The sequence below is a fragment of the Pseudorca crassidens genome, chromosome 3 (assembly GCF_039906515.1).
Source record: "Pseudorca crassidens isolate mPseCra1 chromosome 3, mPseCra1.hap1, whole genome shotgun sequence".
NCBI classification, from domain to species: Eukaryota; Metazoa; Chordata; class Mammalia; order Artiodactyla; family Delphinidae; genus Pseudorca; species Pseudorca crassidens.
The window spans coordinates 48,535,159-48,553,603 of NC_090298.1; the positions used below are offsets into that span (position 1 = coordinate 48,535,159).

General features: G+C 39.0%; 1 protein-coding gene across 1 annotated transcript in view; it reads left to right on the forward strand.

The window, feature by feature from the left end:
- ZSWIM6 (zinc finger SWIM-type containing 6) overlaps window positions 1-18,445 on the forward strand; it is a 204,078-nt gene that overhangs the window by 124,173 nt on the left and 61,460 nt on the right. The window contains exon 2 of the mRNA XM_067730771.1: window positions 3,040-3,396. Within this exon, the coding sequence (XP_067586872.1) occupies window positions 3,040-3,396 (357 nt within the window). The remainder of the gene's footprint in view (window positions 1-3,039; window positions 3,397-18,445) is intronic.

Sequence of the window (18,445 nt, forward strand, 5' to 3'; positions counted from 1 at the left end):
TGACACTCTCTAGGCCCATCCAGGTCTCTACAAATGACCCAATTTCGTTCCTTTTTATGGCTGAGTAATATTCCATTGTATATATGTACCACATCGTCTTTATCCATTACTCTGTTAATGGATATTTAGGTTGCTTCCATGTCCTGGCTATTGTAGTGCTGCAGTGAACATTGGGGTACCTGTGTCTTTTTGAATTATGGTTTTCTCAGGGTATATGCCCAGTAGTGGGATTGCTGGGTCATATGGTAGTTCTTTCTATTTTTAGTTTTTTAAGGAACCGCCATACTGTTCTCCATAGTGGCTGTATCAATTTACATTCCCACCAACAGTGCAAGAGGGTTCCCTTTTCTCCACACCCTCTTCAGCATTTATTGTTTATAGAGTTTTTGATGATGGCCATTTTGAGGTGATTTGTGAGGTGATAACCTCATTGTAGTTTTGATTTGCATTTCTCTAATAATTAGTGTTGTTGAGCATCTTTTTATGTGCCTCTTGGCCATCTGTATGTCTTCTTTAGGGAAATGTCTATTTAGGAAGGGCCTCTTCTTTGATAGTTAAATCAGTCTCTTTTGAAGCACCTCTTACACTATAGCCTTGCAGACTATTTAAATACTAACTAGTCTAACTATTTTGGATTCTCAGTTGTCTTGGCTTTGCCTGTGATGGGAGTCCTTCAGTATCACTTTTGTGGAGAGACAAAGATGTTGACTTGGTGGATAAGGAGAAATTAAATAGTGTTAAGCTGGGAGAGATTGATTTTATAAATGGTTTATGATAACTATCTTCCTATAGTGACAGCTAGTTTCTTTTGTACACATATATATGTGACAGGTAGAAAACAGAGAACCTTTGCACTAAGTATACAGAATATACTTGGAAACTTTCTGGACTTATTTATGATCCATTGATCTTTTTCTTGTCTTAATCTGTGCCTGTCCCATGGACTTTTAATTATTGTAAGCTTTTAGCGCACTGGTATACAAGAAGGCAAGACTGCTCTTATTATTCTTCATTTCTAAAATTTTCCTGGGTGTTTACTTTTTATGTGATCTTTTTTTCTCGTGGGGAAATACATTAAAATTTTTTTAAAAATATGATTACATTTGCTATGTATCTTTTCTTTAATTGCGGTTTTCCAAAAAAACTTCTTGACCAAAAGAGATGGAGGAGGAGACTGGAATATCCATTTAAAAACAGGGATAATCTCTGTGGAAGAAAACCAGAGGTTACCGTATTACGGTTATCAGAATTCCTTATTGTGAAGCAGTAATAGTGACTTGATTTTTGGAAATGCACTTCTTAAGTTGATAATCTGGTAAAAAAATATGACAACACTTTTCTCTTTCCACTGTGTTGCTGAATATGAATTATCAAGATGAAGTTACATTACTCTGAAAGATTTCTCGTAAGTTGAATAATGTTTCTCCCAGCGCCCTGGCCTAAAGGAACCCCTCTCTTGAAAGAGATAGTAAGTAGGGTTCAGATGCCCCACCTGTGAACTCTAGGCATCATCTGGCTGTCCTTCTCGTGTCACATCTCTGTAGCTCCATGTGCAGCATCCTTTCCAGAGTTCCCACATGGTGAAAAGATCCTTCTCCTGTGATTTAAGGGGAACCTGGAGAAATAGTGGCCTGCTAGGTAAATTTTATTCAAGTAGCATAGACAGTGGAAGGCTGAGAGAGTCAGAGGCTTCATACATTTCTGACATTCAAGTTTCTGTCGGGTACTTAATCCTGAGGTAAGCCTGTGCCCTGGAGGTTTCCCCTTAATGTTTATCACTGGCCCTCTGCATGTGGCTTTCAGAGAGGGTAGATGGAACTGAATGGTGTGCCAAAAACATTCAGGATAAGCTTCCCCATATTTAGGGAAAAGGAGTGAGGGGGATGTATGCCCTGGCCAAACAGAACGAGACTGACTGACTGGTGGCAGCGGCAGTGAGAGGCAGTTTTCATTGGCTGTGAGCTGTAGCTAGAGCTATCCAAGGAACTGTTGCTGCCTGTGCGGGTTGAGTGTCTCATTTCTGGATCCTTCGAAGCAGCGGCCAAGTGCCATTGGTGAGGGAGGTTGTGGAGGGTTCCTGTGTGGTTCTAAGTTGAGGCTACAAGGCCTCTAAGGCCCCTTGCCACTTGGTGATTTTGTGCACCCATGTGAGCATGTGAGCATGTTTAAAAGCCTACCTCTGTACCAGCTTTACTCTGTATGATAGGAAAGAAAATAGTCATTGAGCTACTTCAGCTATGGTATGCGTGCGATTTGATGGGCTTTGCAGTTCCCCCTGTACATACTGCTCAGAGACGTTGCAATATTGGGGCTGCCTGGAATAAAGGTGGAAGGAAGGGAGGAGTTTGTTGAGAAGAAAGCTGAGCTGGCCTACTCTATTTTTAAAAAGTTGTTTAAAAAAGGGTGGAATGCTGGGGGAGAAAACTACTGATCTAGGGGATTTTGGTCAGGTATATACCACACACAGATTTAGAACAGTAATGATGGCTTACTCTAGGTAAGCTATGCTCTAGGTATAGGTATGATGTGGTGTATGAATATACATATATATAGGTGTGATGGTGGTATACTGCAGTAAGTGTTTTCATATGGCTGTGCAATAAACTACTTCAGCATGTCTGTTAAATAGCATTTATTTTTTACTTGTAAGGTGCAGGGAGAGGGAGGTTGGAGTGGCCTGAATGTTTTTACTTGAAAATAAAAGCTGTCATGTTTTATTCTTGCAGCTGTCAAGCACTGCGCATTTCAAAGAATTAAAATATTTTGTAGGGCTTCCCTGGTGGCGCAGTGGTTGAGAGTCCGCCTGCCAATGCAGGGGACACGGGTTTGTGCCCCAGTCTGGGAAGATCCCACATGCCGCGGAGCGGCTGGGCCTGAGAGCCATGGCCGCTGAGCCTGCGCCTCCGGAGCCTGTGCTCCGCGACGGGAGAGGCCACAACAGTGAGAGGCCCACGTACGGAAAAATAAAAAAAATTAAAAAAAAGTATTTTGTAGCATCTGAATGCAGAAACTGAACTCTCCTCCCCTTCTTTCACGTAGGTTTCCACTTGAGTGGCACAGTGACAGAACCTGCAATACAATCGGAGCCAGAAACTGTTTGTAACGTGGCCATCAGCTTTGATCGTTGCAAGATTACCTCAGTGACCTGCAGCTGTGGAAACAAGGACATATTTTATTGTGCCCATGTTGTGGCACTGTCTTTATACCGCATCCGCAAGCCAGATCAGGTCAAATTGCATCTTCCCATTTCAGAGACTCTCTTTCAAATGAATAGAGACCAACTACAAAAGTTTGTACAGTATTTGATCACAGTGCACCACACAGAAGTTTTGCCAACTGCTCAAAAATTGGCAGATGAAATTCTTTCCCAGAATTCAGAAATCAACCAAGTTCACGGTGAGTATAAATAATCATTCTATAGATTGCTTCTCTGGATTATTTTTCATTTATAAATTTAATTCTTTTGCATGAAAATGAATTAAATATGAATTAGATCATCAACATTGCTCTTAGGTAGCTGAAGGTTTAAATTTAGTTTTGCATCCTAAAACATTTCTTTTGAAATGTTTTGTACCTTCTACTAGATACCAAGTCTTTTCTGCTCAGAAAAATTTCTCGTTTGTTAAAGCTTGGCTCTTATATGTTTATGTTTTGTAAAGTTTCATCAAATACTAGGTATCAGTTATAGTAAACACAAATTCACCTTTGTCAGCTGTTGTCAGTAAACTGACTTGCGCATATTCAGAATTTTTTTCATTTTCTTAAAAAATTTATTTTCCAAGGCAGTAAGTTTCTGATATGATGCCTCATATTAAGAAAGTAACTTATTCTTAGAAAAAGATGAGAATTTATATAGAGAGAGTTTAGGATATGATTATTATTGTGTGTAAGAAATCTCAAAAAGGGTTTCTTTTAAGTCTTTTATACACTGAACTTGTTATCTCACTTATTTGTAAACACATGTATCAACTGTCAACATATAGTTGAAATATGGGACCAGTCAGTCACTCAACCCTATCCTTTTAGGTTTTCTTCAAAGTCTTTACTTGATGTAGCAAGTATAAATGTTTAAGGAAAGCAGTTTGAGATCATTTCTTAAAAACTTTTAAAATTGTGAGATATAACACAGAAAAGTGCATAGAATATGTATGTGTAGATTAACAAAGTGAACCAACATCCAGGCCAAGAAATAGATGACTCTCGGCACTTTGGAGGGTTCCACATGTCCCCTTCCAGTCAGTCATAGGCTCCTTTCTGTTTCCCATGGTAATCATTGCCTGATTTTTTATGGTAATCACTTCTTTGGTGCTTTGTGTTTTAACGTTAACATCACTAAACACTGGTTTAGTCTTATCTGATTTTAAATGTTACGTATCTGACTTCTTTCATTCAAAATCATGTTTATATGATTTATTCATATTGTTTCACGTACCATTAGTTCATTCATTTTCATTGCTCTAAAGCAGCACCAGAAATACCAATAGAAGTACAGTGTGAGCTACATGGATAAGTTAAAATATCTTGTTAGCTTCACTTAAAAAGAAGCAAGTAAAATTAATGTTAATAATGTTTTATTTATCTCAATACATCTAAAAAATCAATTCAGTATATTCATATCATACCAACATTCATAAATATCAATTCAACAAAAATATTGATATATTTCACTTCTTTTCCATATTAAGTCTTTGAAAATCTGTTGTCTGTTTTACACTTACAGCACATCTCACATCAAGCTCTAGCCACATTGCAAGTGTTCAATAGCCACATGGCTAGTGGCTACCTTATTCGACAGCACATACTCTATAGAGTATTCTAGGTATGAGGACACCACAATTTATTTGTCTCTCCCACTGTTGATGAACCTTGTTTTGAATAGAGCTGCTGTGAACATTCTTTTACAAGTCTCCTGGTATCTTACGATACTTTTAATATGTCTTTTATGTCAGGGGAAAATCCACATAGACATATTTCTTCTAGTGCTCTCCATGTCAGTCTCAGCTTCATTAAAGTAGCTGTTATAAGGTGTGTAAAGCATTTTACTTGGTAGAGTCTGCCAGTGTTGAGTAACAGGATTGTAAACAAGTCTGCCACAGAAGTACCCTGGACCCACCAAAAGCACATGCATTCAAGGACTTTTTAAGCAGGCTTCTGCTCTGTCGTATCATCTGTCTCAATCATGTTACCTTGTGAAAATTCAGGCCAGCTAACAGTCATCTCAGAGATTTCTCAGGAGCCTATTTGTGGCTTCCTATTAAATCGCTCATTGAAGGCAGAAGAATAGCATATACCATTTCTTCAAACTTTTATGCGCTCTCTCTTTTTCCTTTTTTTAAAATTCATATATTCCATTTGGTCATTTTGTTCTCTGAGTTTTAGTTTAACCGGAGGTCCACATCAACAGTAAGGTGTTTGTTCTGCATTTGTCTTCCTTGTTTTGAAGGATAGCAGCCCCCAAACTTTCTTATCTAAAAGCTTTTAAAATGCATTTCTGTGTCAAAATAGTGGGACTAATGAAACAATCTAAACTAAACTTGGATGTGAGAAAGTGTTCACATGACATTATATTTCTCTCAGACTTTCTAAAATTAGAAGACAAAGATGTCTAAGGAAATATCAAGGGCAGAATGCAGGTTAGCTTTAGACTCAATGTGATTTTCAAATAACTGTTGCATGAGAACAGCTTCACGAAAGCAGTGAACTTAAGAAGTTTATCCTGCCAGCTTTCTCTCCACTTAATTTATCATAAGATTTGCTCCTAGCCTGGAAATGGGCCAATTACACAAGCTGCCTTCCTGCCTTCCATTCTAGTGTGACAAGTGGCAAAAAAAGAAGAGAGGTAGAAAGCAGGCCATGACCTTAAGTGTTGAAATGGGAAATCTGCTCCCTGGAGGGTCTTATTTTAACTGTTAGATTGATGACTTAGTAGGGGGTGGGATTTAAAATGTTTTGCAGTTATTTGACTACATGGTCCCACCTGCCTCCAAACATCTGTACATTAAGCGTTTTCTAACTCATTTTAAAAGCAGTATTTCCTTGTATGGTTTTGAGGGTATATTTTTTCTTTGAGAAAAATGTCTTGAACATGAATGTTGGGAAGAGTTCATGTTTCTCTAAGGAAAAGCATCACTTTTACCTTGCTAGATAAATAGGGTTAGGATAGGATTTAGATTAGATTATCTTAATAGGTATCTATAGGTATCTATCTTAATAGGTATCTATATATATCTTAAACAGAATGAGGTTTAGCTTATCTAAATCCTTTATAAGAGAAATTCATAATATAATTTTTAAGTAAATACAAACTATGTTGATAACAGTAGGTTTTTCCTTTTCCTTGTGAACTTGTCCTAATGCTTCTTAAAATTCTATTAGTTGCTTTACTTACTATTTTGAAATATTTTATTTTTAAAAGAATTTTATGCTGAGGAATTAAAAGCTTTTTCAAGTCTATTTCAGGCATATTGTTTCTCAGAATTTCCTTGTAAGCTACATATTGCAAATTTATAATTGTAATAGTTTCTAGACTAAGAAGCCAAGGAGAATGGGTTAGTGACTTATCCAGGATCACAGGTTGAGTGAAAGTAGTCGGAATATAGAAGTAGTCATCATAATAGTTCAGTCCTTGTCAGTTTTTTACATTTCATTTTGTTTTCATAAAATGTCCTGCATAATTGTGATTAGATTAAATCAATCACTGTATGCTAAAAAGTGGGTGTAAGATAGTTAATGTTAATGGCCCGCCAAGGAGATTGCCAGTTGTAGTTTTGCATTGATAAGCAAAATTGTTTGTCTTGGTTTTATATTAAAATAAGACTTATGGGCTTCCCTGGTGGCGCAGTGGTTGAGAGTCCGCCTGCCGATGCAGGGGACACGAGTTCGTGCCGGGAAGATCCCACATGCTGCGGAGCGCCTGGGCCCGTGAGCCATGGCCGCTGAGCCTGCACGTCCGGAGCCTGTGCTCTGCAATGGGAGAGGCCACAACAGTGAGAGGCCCGCATACCGCAAAAAGCAAAACAAAACAAAAAAACCCAAAAAACTTTCTAGCTTCCATATTGTTAGGAAAAAGCTGTTGTCTTTGCTAAGTATTTATTTGGAAATTTACTGATTTCTTAGTGCTAGCCCAACTCTCTTGATTAATTCAACTCAGCCTTTTTTGGTCTTTTATGCTTCTTATTAAAGGAGTGCATTATAAATTAGTAAATTGTGGTGTAGGGACAGAACATTGAATTTGAAACCTGGAGGCCTAGAGTACAGCATTGTCTCTTCTGTGTATTACCTATGTGACCCTGGGTGAGACTCATTTTTTTCCTCATATTTAAAATCCTCATAATCTTCACTAGCAGTGTTGGAAAAATTTTAGTCATATAATATATACATGTGTAAAATATTAAAGAAAAGAGAGAGTTTACCTTATGTTGGGGTACCTGTAAGTAGTCATAGTTAAAAAGAAGAGGGAAGAAACCAATTGGGGGATGGATGATAATAGAGTTGTAGGTCAGCTTGCTGTGCTCTGACTGTCTGGCACATATTTCCTCCTCTTCTACTTTTTTCCTTTTACTCTTTCTTTTAGTGACCTCCCTATGGGATAGCCTGTACTGGGCAAACTACAACAAAAAGGGACAGATGGAGTGGAAACTGTGGCATTGGTCTCTGCTTGGAACAGAGGGAAAGGGTGTCACTTTTGTGGCCCTTCTACTCCCAGAGCTTGAGTCAATCCCCAAAGTAGGCTAGATTCATCCCTCACTTCAGTGTCAGTGTCCAGAGATACCGTCTTAGTTAGCCAGATGTAGAAGGGATGTAAAGTTGACCCAGGAGCAACTTGGGGGTTAGGGGCATCAACCGTCTGCACAGTTGAAATTCCACGTGTAATTTATAGTCATTCGGTCCTGGGTACCTGCGGTCCTCTATACCTGTGGTTCCTCATGCCCACAGTTCTTCTGTGTCTGCAGTTCCACGTCTGTGGATTCAACTGGGGATTATGTAGTACTGTAGTATTTACTATTGAAAAAAAAAGTCCGTCTAAGTGGACCCATGTAATTCAAACCCAGTTGTTTAAGGGTCAGTTGTATTCATGTCAGGTGAGGGTGGACACATGACATCTAAGATGTTTTCCACTCCTGATTCTGTGACTCTCTGGTGATTGTATTTTTTACAGAGACACAGGAGGCACCTAGGATCCATACTCCAAAGATGTACCTCTTGTAGTTCTACCCAAGTGTGCATTTGAGTGTTGTTCTTTCATCAGACATTTCAATTTGTTTGAGGATGGTTCTTATAAAACTAGCACTGTAAATTCCATTCATGCTTGCCTGTCCTGCTTAATTTAGCCTTCGAATGCTTCTGTGTCCCAGCCATCATATGTATGTCTATTCAGTCTCTTCCAGATATTACCAAACAAGCAAATCTATTCAGCCATCCCATGTCTGTTGTATAGCTTATGTTTACTTGATTATAAGCTCCATCAGGGCTGAAACTATGACCTGTGTATTTTGCCAGCCTCCCTAAGGACAATATTTAAGAAAGTAATGGGCACACTGGGACTTCCCTGGGGGTGCAGTGTTAAGAATCTGCCTGCCAGTACAGAGGACACGGGTTTGAGACCTGGTCTGGGAAGATCCCCCATGGCGCGGAGCAACTAAGCCCGTGTGCCACAACTACTGAGCCTGCTCTCTAGAGCCTGTGAGCCACAACTACTTAGCCTGTGTGCCACAACTACTGAAGCTCGCGCGCCTAGAGCCCGTGCTCTGCAACAAGAGAAGCCACCGCAATGAGAAGCCCACACACCGCAATAAGAAGCCTGCGCACCGCAACAAAGAGTAGCCTCTGCTTGCCGCAACTAGAAGAAGGCCCTCGTGCAGCAACGAAGACCCAACGCAGCCCCCCCAAAAAAGCCCAGGACCAGATGGCTTCACAGGTGAAGTCTATCAGACATTTAGAGAAGAGCTAACACCTGTCCTTCTCAAACTCTTCCAAAAAACTGCAGAGGAAGGAACACTCCCCAGTTCATTCTACGAGGCCACCATCACGCTGATACCAAAACCAGACAAAGGTGTCACAAAAAGGAAAACTACAGGCCAATATCACCAATGAGCATAGATGCAAAAATCCTCAACAAAATACTAGCAACACACAAAATCCAACAACACATTAAGAGGATCATACACCATGATCAAGTGGGATTTATCCCAGGGATGCAAGGATTCTTCAATATATGCAAATCAATGTGATACACCATATTAACAAATGGAAGAATAAAAACCATATGATCATCTCAATAGATGCAGAAAAAGCTTTTGACAAAATTCAACACCCTTTTATGATACAAACTCTCCAGAAAGTGGGCATAGAGGGAAACTACCTCAACATAATAAAGGCCATATATGACAAACCCACAGCAAACATCATTCTCAATGGTGAAAAACTGAAAGCATTTCCTCTAAGATCAGGAACAAGACACGGGTGTCCACTCTTGCCACTATTATTCAACATAGTTTTGGAAGGCCTAGCCACGGCAATCAGAGAAGTAAATGAAATAAAAGGAATCCAAATTGGAAATGAAGAAGTAAAACTGTCACTGTTTGCAGATGACATGATACTATTCATAGAAAAGTCCTAAAGATGCCACCAGAAAACTACTAGAGCTAATCAATGAATTTAGTAAAGTTGCATGATACAAAATTAATACACAGAAATCTCTTGCATTCCTATGTACTAACAACAAAAGATCAGAGAAAGAAATTAAGGAAACAATCCCATTTACCATAGCAACAAAAAGAATAAAATACCAAGGAATAAACCTTAACTAAGGGAGCAAAAGACCTGTATGCAGAAAACTATAAGATACTGATGAAAGAAATCAAAGACAACACAAACAGACGGAGAGATATACCATGTTCTTGGATTGGAAGAATCAATATATATTTTTAAAATTTATTTTATTTATTCATTTTTGGCTGCACCGGGTCTTTTTTGCTGCACGTGGGCTTTCTCTGGTTGCGGTGCGCAGGCCTCCCACCGCCGTGGCCCCTCCTGCTGCAGAGCATGGGCTCTAGGCACGCGGGCCCCAGCAGTCATGGCATGCAGTCTCAGTAGTTGTGGTGCGTGGGCACAGCAGTTGCGGCTTGCAAGCTCTAGAGTGCAGGCTCAGTAGTTGTGGCACACGGACCCAGCCACCCCATGGCGTGTGGGATCCCCCCGGACCAGGGATCGAACTCGTGTCCCCTGCAGGCGGACTCTCAACCACTGCACCACTGGGGAAGCTCCGGAAGAATCAATATTTTGAAAATGACTGTTCTATCCAAACAGTCTAAAGATTCAAAGCAATACCTATCAAATTACCAATGGCATTTTTCACAGAACTAGAACAAAAAATTTTTACAATTTGTATGGAAACACAAAAGACCCCAATAGCCAAAGCAATCTTGAGAAAGAAAAATGGAGCTGGAGGAATCAGGCTCCCTGACTTCAGACTATACTACAAAGCTACAGTAATCAAGGCAGTATAGTACTGGCACAAAAACAGAAATATAGATCAATGGAACAGGATAGAAAGCCCAGAGATAAATCCGCACGCCTGTGGTCACCTAATCTATGACAAAGGAGGCAAAAATACACAGTGGAGAAATGACTGTCTCTTCAATAAGTGGTGCTGGGAAAACTGGACAGCTACATGTAAAACAATGAAATTAGAACACTTCCTAACACCATACACAAAAAATAAACTGAAAATGGATTAAAAACCTAAATGTAAGGCCAGACACTGTAAAACTCTTAGATGAAAACATAGGCAGAACACTCTTCAACACAAATCACAGCAAGATCTTTTTTGAGCCACCTCCTAGAGTAATGAAAATAAAAACAAAAATAAACAAATGGGACCTAATGAAACTTAAAAGCTTTTGCACAGCAAAGGAAACCATAGACAAGACAAAAAGACAACCCTCAGAATGGGAGAAAATATTTGCAAGCGAAGCAACGGGCAAAGGATTAATCTCCAAAATTTACAAGCAGCTCATGCAGCTCAATATCAAAAAAGCAAACAACCCAATCCAAAAATGGGCAGAAGACCTATAAGTAGACATTTCTCCAAAGAAGACATACAGATGGCCAAGAGGCACATGAAAAGATGCTCAACATCACTAATTATTAGAGAAATGCAAATCAAAACTACAATGAGGCATCACCTCACACCAGTCAGAATGGCCATCATCAAAAAATCTATAAACAATAAGTGCTGGAGAGGGTGTGGAGAAAAGGGAACCCTCTTACACTGTTGGTGGGAATGTAAAGTGATACAGCCACTATGGAAAACAGTATGGAGATTCCTTCAAATCCTAAAAATGGAACTACCATACGACCCAGCAATCCCACTACTGCGCATATACCCAGAGAAAACCATAATACAGAAAGACCCGTGCACCCTGGTATTCGTAGTAGCACTGTTTACAATAGCCAGGACATGGAAGCAACCTAAACGCCCATCGACAGATTAATGGATAAAGAAGATGTGGTACATATATACAAAGAAATATTACTCAGCCATTAAAAGGAATGAAATTGGGTCATTTGTAGAGACAAAGATGGACCTAGCGAGTGTCATACAGAGTGAAGTAAGTCAGAAAGAGAAAAACAAATATCATATATTAACGCATATGTGGAATTTTAAAAAATGACCTTATTTGCCAAGCAGAAATAGAGACACAGACCTAGAGAACAAATGTTGTATGGATACCAAGGGGGAAAGGGGGAGGTTGGGAGGAACTGGGAGGTTGGGATTGACAGATATACACTATTGGTACTATGTATAAAATAGACAACTGATGGGAACATACTGTGTAGCAGAGGGAACTCTACTTAATGCACTGTAGTATCCTAAATGGGAGGGTAATCCAAAAGGGAGGGGATATATGTATATGTATGACTGATTCCTTTTGCTGTGCAGTAGAAGCCAACACAACATTGTGGAAGCAACTATACTCCAAAAATAAGTAAATAAATAAAAAATTTTAAAAAAGTAATGGGCACTCACAGTTTGTTAAACAAAAAGTAACAGTGTCCTTTATTATGTAGTAAAGGCCATTTATGAGAAACCCATAGCTAAAATCATACTCAGTGGTGAAAAGCTGAAAGCCTTTCTTCCAAATTCAGGAACAAGACAAGGATGCCCACTCTCACCACTTCTTTTGACACTTCTATTCTAGGTCTTCTATTGGAAGATCTAGCCACAGCAATCAGACAAGAAAACCAAATAAAAGGCATCCAGATTGAAAGGGAAGAAGTAAAACTGTCATTATTTGCAGAGAAAGCCCTAAAGTCTTCACCCAAAAACTGGTAAATGAATTCAGTAAAGTTGCAGGATGCAAGGTTAATATACAGAAATCTGTTGCATTTCTATACACTAACAATGAAATATCAGAAAAAGAATGTAGAAAAAAGACCTGTTAAAAATTGCATCAAAAAGAGTAAAATACTTAGGAATAAACTTAACCAAGTAGGTGAAAGACCTATACTCTGAAAACAATAAAACACTGATGAAGAAAATTGAAGATGATACAAAGAAATGGAAAGATATCTCATGGTCTTGAATTGGAAGAATTAATATTGTTAAAATGGCTATACCACCCAAAGCAATCTACAGATTTGATGGAATCTCTATCAAAATACCCATGACATTTTCCACAAAACTAGGACAAAAAATCCTAAAATTCATATGGAACCACAAAAGACCCAGAATTGCCAAAGCAATCTTGAGAGAAAAGAACAAAGCTGGAGCTGTCATCCTCCCATACTTCAAACTATACTACAAAGCTACAGTAATCAAAACAGCATGGTACTGGTACAGAAACCAGACACATAGGTCAGTGGAACAGAACAGAGAGCCCAGAAATAAATTCACACACCTATGGTAAATTAATCTACAACAAAGGGGGCGAGAATATACAATGGAGAAAAGACAGTCTCTTCAACATGTGGTTCTGGCAAAGCTGGACAGCCACATGTGAAACAGAGATTAGAACATTTCCTCCCACCATAAACAAAAATAAATTCAAAATGGATTAAAGACTTAAATGTAAGCCCTTGAAACCATAAAACTTCTAGAAGAGAATATAGGCAGAACACTCCTTGACATAAATCAGGGCAGTATTTTTTTGGATCTGTCTTCTAAGTCAAAAGAAATAAAAGCAAAAATAAACAGCTAGGACCTAATTAAACTTCGAAGCTTTTGCACAGCAAAGGAAACCATTGACAAAACGATAAGACAGCCTACAGAATGGGAGAAAATATTTGCAAATGACATGACCGACAAGGGATTAATATCTAAAATATACAAACAGCTCATGCAACTCAATATCAAAAAAAAATAACCCAATCAAAAAATGGGCAAAGACCTGAATAGACATTTTTTTCAAAGAAGACATACAGATGGCTAATAGACACATGAAAAGATGGTCAACATCACTAATTATTAGAGAAATGCAAATTAAAACAACAATGAGATATCACCTCACTCCTGTCAGAGTGACAGTCATCAAAAAGTCTACAAATAACAAATGTTGGAGACGATGTGGAGAAAAGGGGACCCTCATACACTGATGGTGGGAATGTAAATTGTTGCAACCACTGTGGAAAACAGTATGGAGTTTCCTCCAAAAAAAAAACCACTAAAAATAGAAGTAACAGGACTTCCCTGGTGGTCCAGTGGCTAAGACTTCACACTCCCAATGCAGGGGGCCCGGGTTCAATCCCTGGTCAGGGAACTAGATCCCACATGTATGCCACAACTAAGAGTCCACGTGCCGCAACTAAAAAAGATCCTTCATGCCGGAGCTAAGACCCAGCACAGCCTAAATAAATAAATATTAAAAAAAAAAAAGAATTAACATATGATCCACTCCTGAATATTTATGCAGTAAAAATGAAAACAGTAATTCTAAAAGATACTTGCACCCCAGTGTTCATAGCAGCACTATTTATCTAGAATAGCCAAGATGTGGAAGCAACCCAAGTGTTCATCAACTGACAAATAGTTAAAGAAGAAGTGGTATATAAATGCAGTGGAATACTACTTGGCCATATAAAAGAATGAAATTTTGCCACTTGTAGCAACATGGATGGACCTAGAGACTATTACGCTCAGTGAAATAAGTCAGACAGGGAAGGACAAATACTATATCACTGATATGTGGAATCTAAAAAATAATAAAAACAAATGTATGTAGCAAAACAGAAACAGACTTACGGACACAGAAAAAAAATTAGTGTTACCAGCGGGGTGAGAGAAGGAAGGGAGGGGTAAATTAGGGGTATGAGATCAAGAGATATAAACTACTGTGTATAAAATAGATAAGCAACAGGGATATATTGTATATAGCACAGAAAATTTATAGCCATTATCTTGTAATAACCTTTGACGGAGTGTAATCTGTAAAAATACTGAACCACTATGCTGTACATCTAAAACTAATATAATACTGTAAATCAGCTATACTTTTTTTTTTTTTTGCGGTACACGGGCCTTTCACTGTTGTGGCCTCTCCCATTGCGGAGCACAGGCTGCGGACGCGCAGGCTCAGCGGCCATGGCTCACGGGCCTAGCCACTCCGCAGCATGTGGGATCTTCCCAGACCGGGGCATGAACCCGTGTCCCCTGCATCGGCAGGCAGACTCTCAACTACTGCGCCAACAGGGAAGCCAGCTATACTTTAAAAAAAAAGTAACCGTATCATTTTTTATTCCATTTTGTTCTTGGTAAGAACCTGGAGATTTATTCTTGTACACAAACGTGTTCCAAATCTAGCAGTGAGTGACAGTTGGAGTTGTTTGATGGAGGCCTCATGTCACATCTCTCTTCATTTTGTTTCTCTGTCGAGGGTCATAGTCCTTGTAATTGGGCTTGCATTAGCAATCAGTTTGTGCAGTTATCCTAGGGAGATAATTTTGTTATTACAGGCATTATCCTTTCTATTGTAGACCGTTCTGGTGTTGACAGTTGGTGAAACAAAGGTATGACCTACTACTGGTGGTCAATGTAATTAGCAAATCTATCTATAGGACAGAATTAAAGTTGCTTTAAATGTGCTATCTCAAAGTACGGTAGTGTGAAACTTAAAAGTAAGAAAAAGAAGACTGCATGTTGAAAAGATGTATGGAAGTATAGAAGTATCTGAAGATAAAAAGACAAGAACTCACTGGTTCCCACCAGCTCCCCTGCCTTAGTCTCCGGTAGCTCCCTTATTCCCTGGCAACCATGGCTGACAGTGTGGTTTAGAGTCTTCAGAGGCAAGTTTTCTTTGTGCACACGTGTATGCAATTTTTAAAAAACAATTTTAAAAACTTATTTTTTGCAGTTTCTTTTTTCTTTTAATATATCATGAATATCTTCTCTTGTTAGTACAAATAGGTCTTGTACTATGTTAAGTGTTGCATGTAGTATTACATACTCTGGATATATTTAATCATTAACATACTGAAGGATTTTGAAGTTGTTTTCATTTTTTTCCTACTATGTGCAGTGCTGCTGTGACCATTCTTTGTGTATGTGTGGATTTGTGCAAATGCTTTTGAGGAATAGATTCTTAGTAGTAGAAATGCCAGAACAGTTGGTATCGGCATTTTGGGTTTTGTAATTGCTGCCAAATTTCCCTCCAAAAATTACCAGTTTTTCCCTTAAGTTTTAATTAGAACTTGATGTTTCCATAATATGATTTTTATTTTGTTCTAAAAAATTGTTGAAATATACAATCATGTACACATGATCATCTTCACATGAAAAAACATTTTAGCAAATGAGAAGTAATCTTAGGACTTCTGTCTCCTAATTGGGAGGAGTCACATCTCTGACGCATCATGTATTTAATAGGGTAATGCAGAGACAGCCAAGTTACTTTTAGCCCAATACCCTTTATCCTTTCTCTTTTCACCTCCAAATCTTGCCTTCCCTCATACCCTATAGCCATCTCTGACACTACCCCAACTCTCATAACTTTCAAAGAATTGTTACCAGCTGTGATCAGTTTCCTTGCCATCCCTGTCTCCTTTAACTGATCCTAAGTCTCCATGTTGGCTAGATGAGCTTATTATTCCCCTCTCCCTCCCTGTAGGTTTCTCTTACCTCCCACTGTAAGAGTATTCAGAGTGTTTAAGAGCTTAGAAGTTAGACAGCCTACATTAGAATTCTGGTCCCTTTGCTTTCCAGCTCTTTGAGTGGAGGCAAGGAACTGAATCTCTTCAGGGCTTTGTTTTCTTATTTGTAAAACATGGTTAGGAAAAGAGTGCCTATTTCATAAGGTTAGGAGGGTTAAAAAGGAGTAAATCTGAGTTGCTGTTATCTCCATCATTGTGATGTGGCAGTTGACGTGAGTCTTCAAGACAGTTGAGGAAAATATTTGTGAACTTTTTTTAAAAAACATCTTTAAAAATAACCTAAGCAGGGGCTTCCCTGGTGGGGCAGTGGTTGAGAGTCCGCCTGCTGATGCAGGGGACACGGGTTCATGCCCCAGTCCGGGAAGATCCCACATGCCGCGGAGCGGCTGGGCCTGTGAACCATGGCCGCTGAGCCTGCGCGTCCGGAGCCTGTGCTCCGCAACGGAAGAGGCCACAACAGTGAGAGGCCCGCGTACCGCAAAAAAAAAAAAAAAAAAAAAAAATTCTGAGCAAACCATTCTTGAAACTTGCAAGCATAGTAGATCTCTTTTAATAAATCTGAAGAGTCAGGTTATGTAAAAATGAGACTTACTGAGAACTGTGCATTTATTTATGTTTGTGTACCAGGTAATTGCTAATACATTAATACATTTGTTAGCTAAGTTATGGAAAATGACTTACCTCTTAAGCATAGAGTACTCTGAATTTTTTAAATGAGCATTGGTGAATATACAAATATTTTATTGCTTTTTATCCATATAAAATACATGATTATTTCTGTACATGAATAAGTATATCATTGAACTTCTGAAGTAAATTAAATGATAATAAGAGATGAGTAATAAAGTCAGGTGAGAGGAAAAGAATAGAGGAAGGGCTATAAACCCTGACAGGCCTATTTGAGTTCCCTGAGATATATCCTGATTACCACGCTACTTATTTATTTCCTTGGAATTTAGCTAAAGGGAAGGTGGCTTGTTGAGGGAGCAGAGCCTGGTGCATGCCAGGGCTCCCTGTCATTAGCCTGCAGGCTAAGGAAAACAGGTTGTCCTCTAACAGCTCCTGGAGAGGACACCACACTGCAGCATGGCAGTAGAATTACGTGGACTGACCATTGAGAATAGGTGATAAAGGATCTGGCTCCTTCAGCCACCACAAAATTGTATATTGAAATGAAGGCATTAGTCACTAACTCGAAATGGGGATTTCAGTAAGAATAAAATTTAAAGCTGTTCTCAAGTGTGTGTTTATTCAATGCACATTATTTTTCAGTGGTCTAGTTCTTGTCCTCTCTAAAGAAAGATTTTTTTCTGAGCCTGAATCTCTAAAGTTTGCTGCCTTGCCTTTCCTCTCTTGGTGCCAATGGTTGATATCAGGAGTTTGCCTTCAGCTTATAAGACAGGTGTACTGGTGTCTTTGTAAGCCACAGACTTAATGTTTCCTATCTTTAACAGCAGGCACTAAAACTGTAGGAGATGGCATTCTTCTATAGGTCCTGCAAAAGAGGCTGAATTAATCACCTCTGCAGTGTAGACATCTGCTGCCTGCATTCTGCCTCTGTAGACTGAATTTGACAATTTAATTTTAACGAAAAAGAACACTGCTACATAAATATAAAACGCTTAAAGCATTATTTGGACAACAGTGTTACTAAAGCATGAAGATGTAAACTAAAGCCTTTCGCTTCTTGTTTGAATTTGTTTTCCAGCAGTTTAAGAAAAAAGAAAGCTTTAAGTTCCCCGTTAGAACCCAAAGCTGTGGATAATTCCACATACCAAACATAGTATAAGCCAGTTGTGAACATGTCTTAATATCTCAGTTTAAAATTTGCAGAATGATTTGGTGTTGCCCAGTGCTTAGAAGTGACTGTTTTTGTGACAAGAGACAGATACCTCAGTCAATATGTCCTAAATTTACTTCAGTCAGTACGCTGGAGAGGCGTCTGTCTGATGACTTAGAACCCTGAATACTTTTCAAAACTAAGATCCAAAATGTGCCACCATGTTTAAGATTCTCTCCAAATATAGACTAGTGTTTCCCAGCCACACTCCCCACCCCCATTGCCCCTGCCTTTTTATCTGTGGCAAAGATTCTGATTCAGTAGGTCTGAAGTGGTGCCTAAACATCTATTTTTCACGGTGTGCCTCAGGAGTTTTGATATACTCCTAATTTGGGGAACCGCTGGGGTAAGAGTTTTTGATATTGGGGTAAATCAAAACTAAATCTGAACCAAATCAAGTAGCAGGCAGGGAAAGCCAAAGACTTGGACAGTAGTCCTTCTTGTCTCTGAACTCTCCTT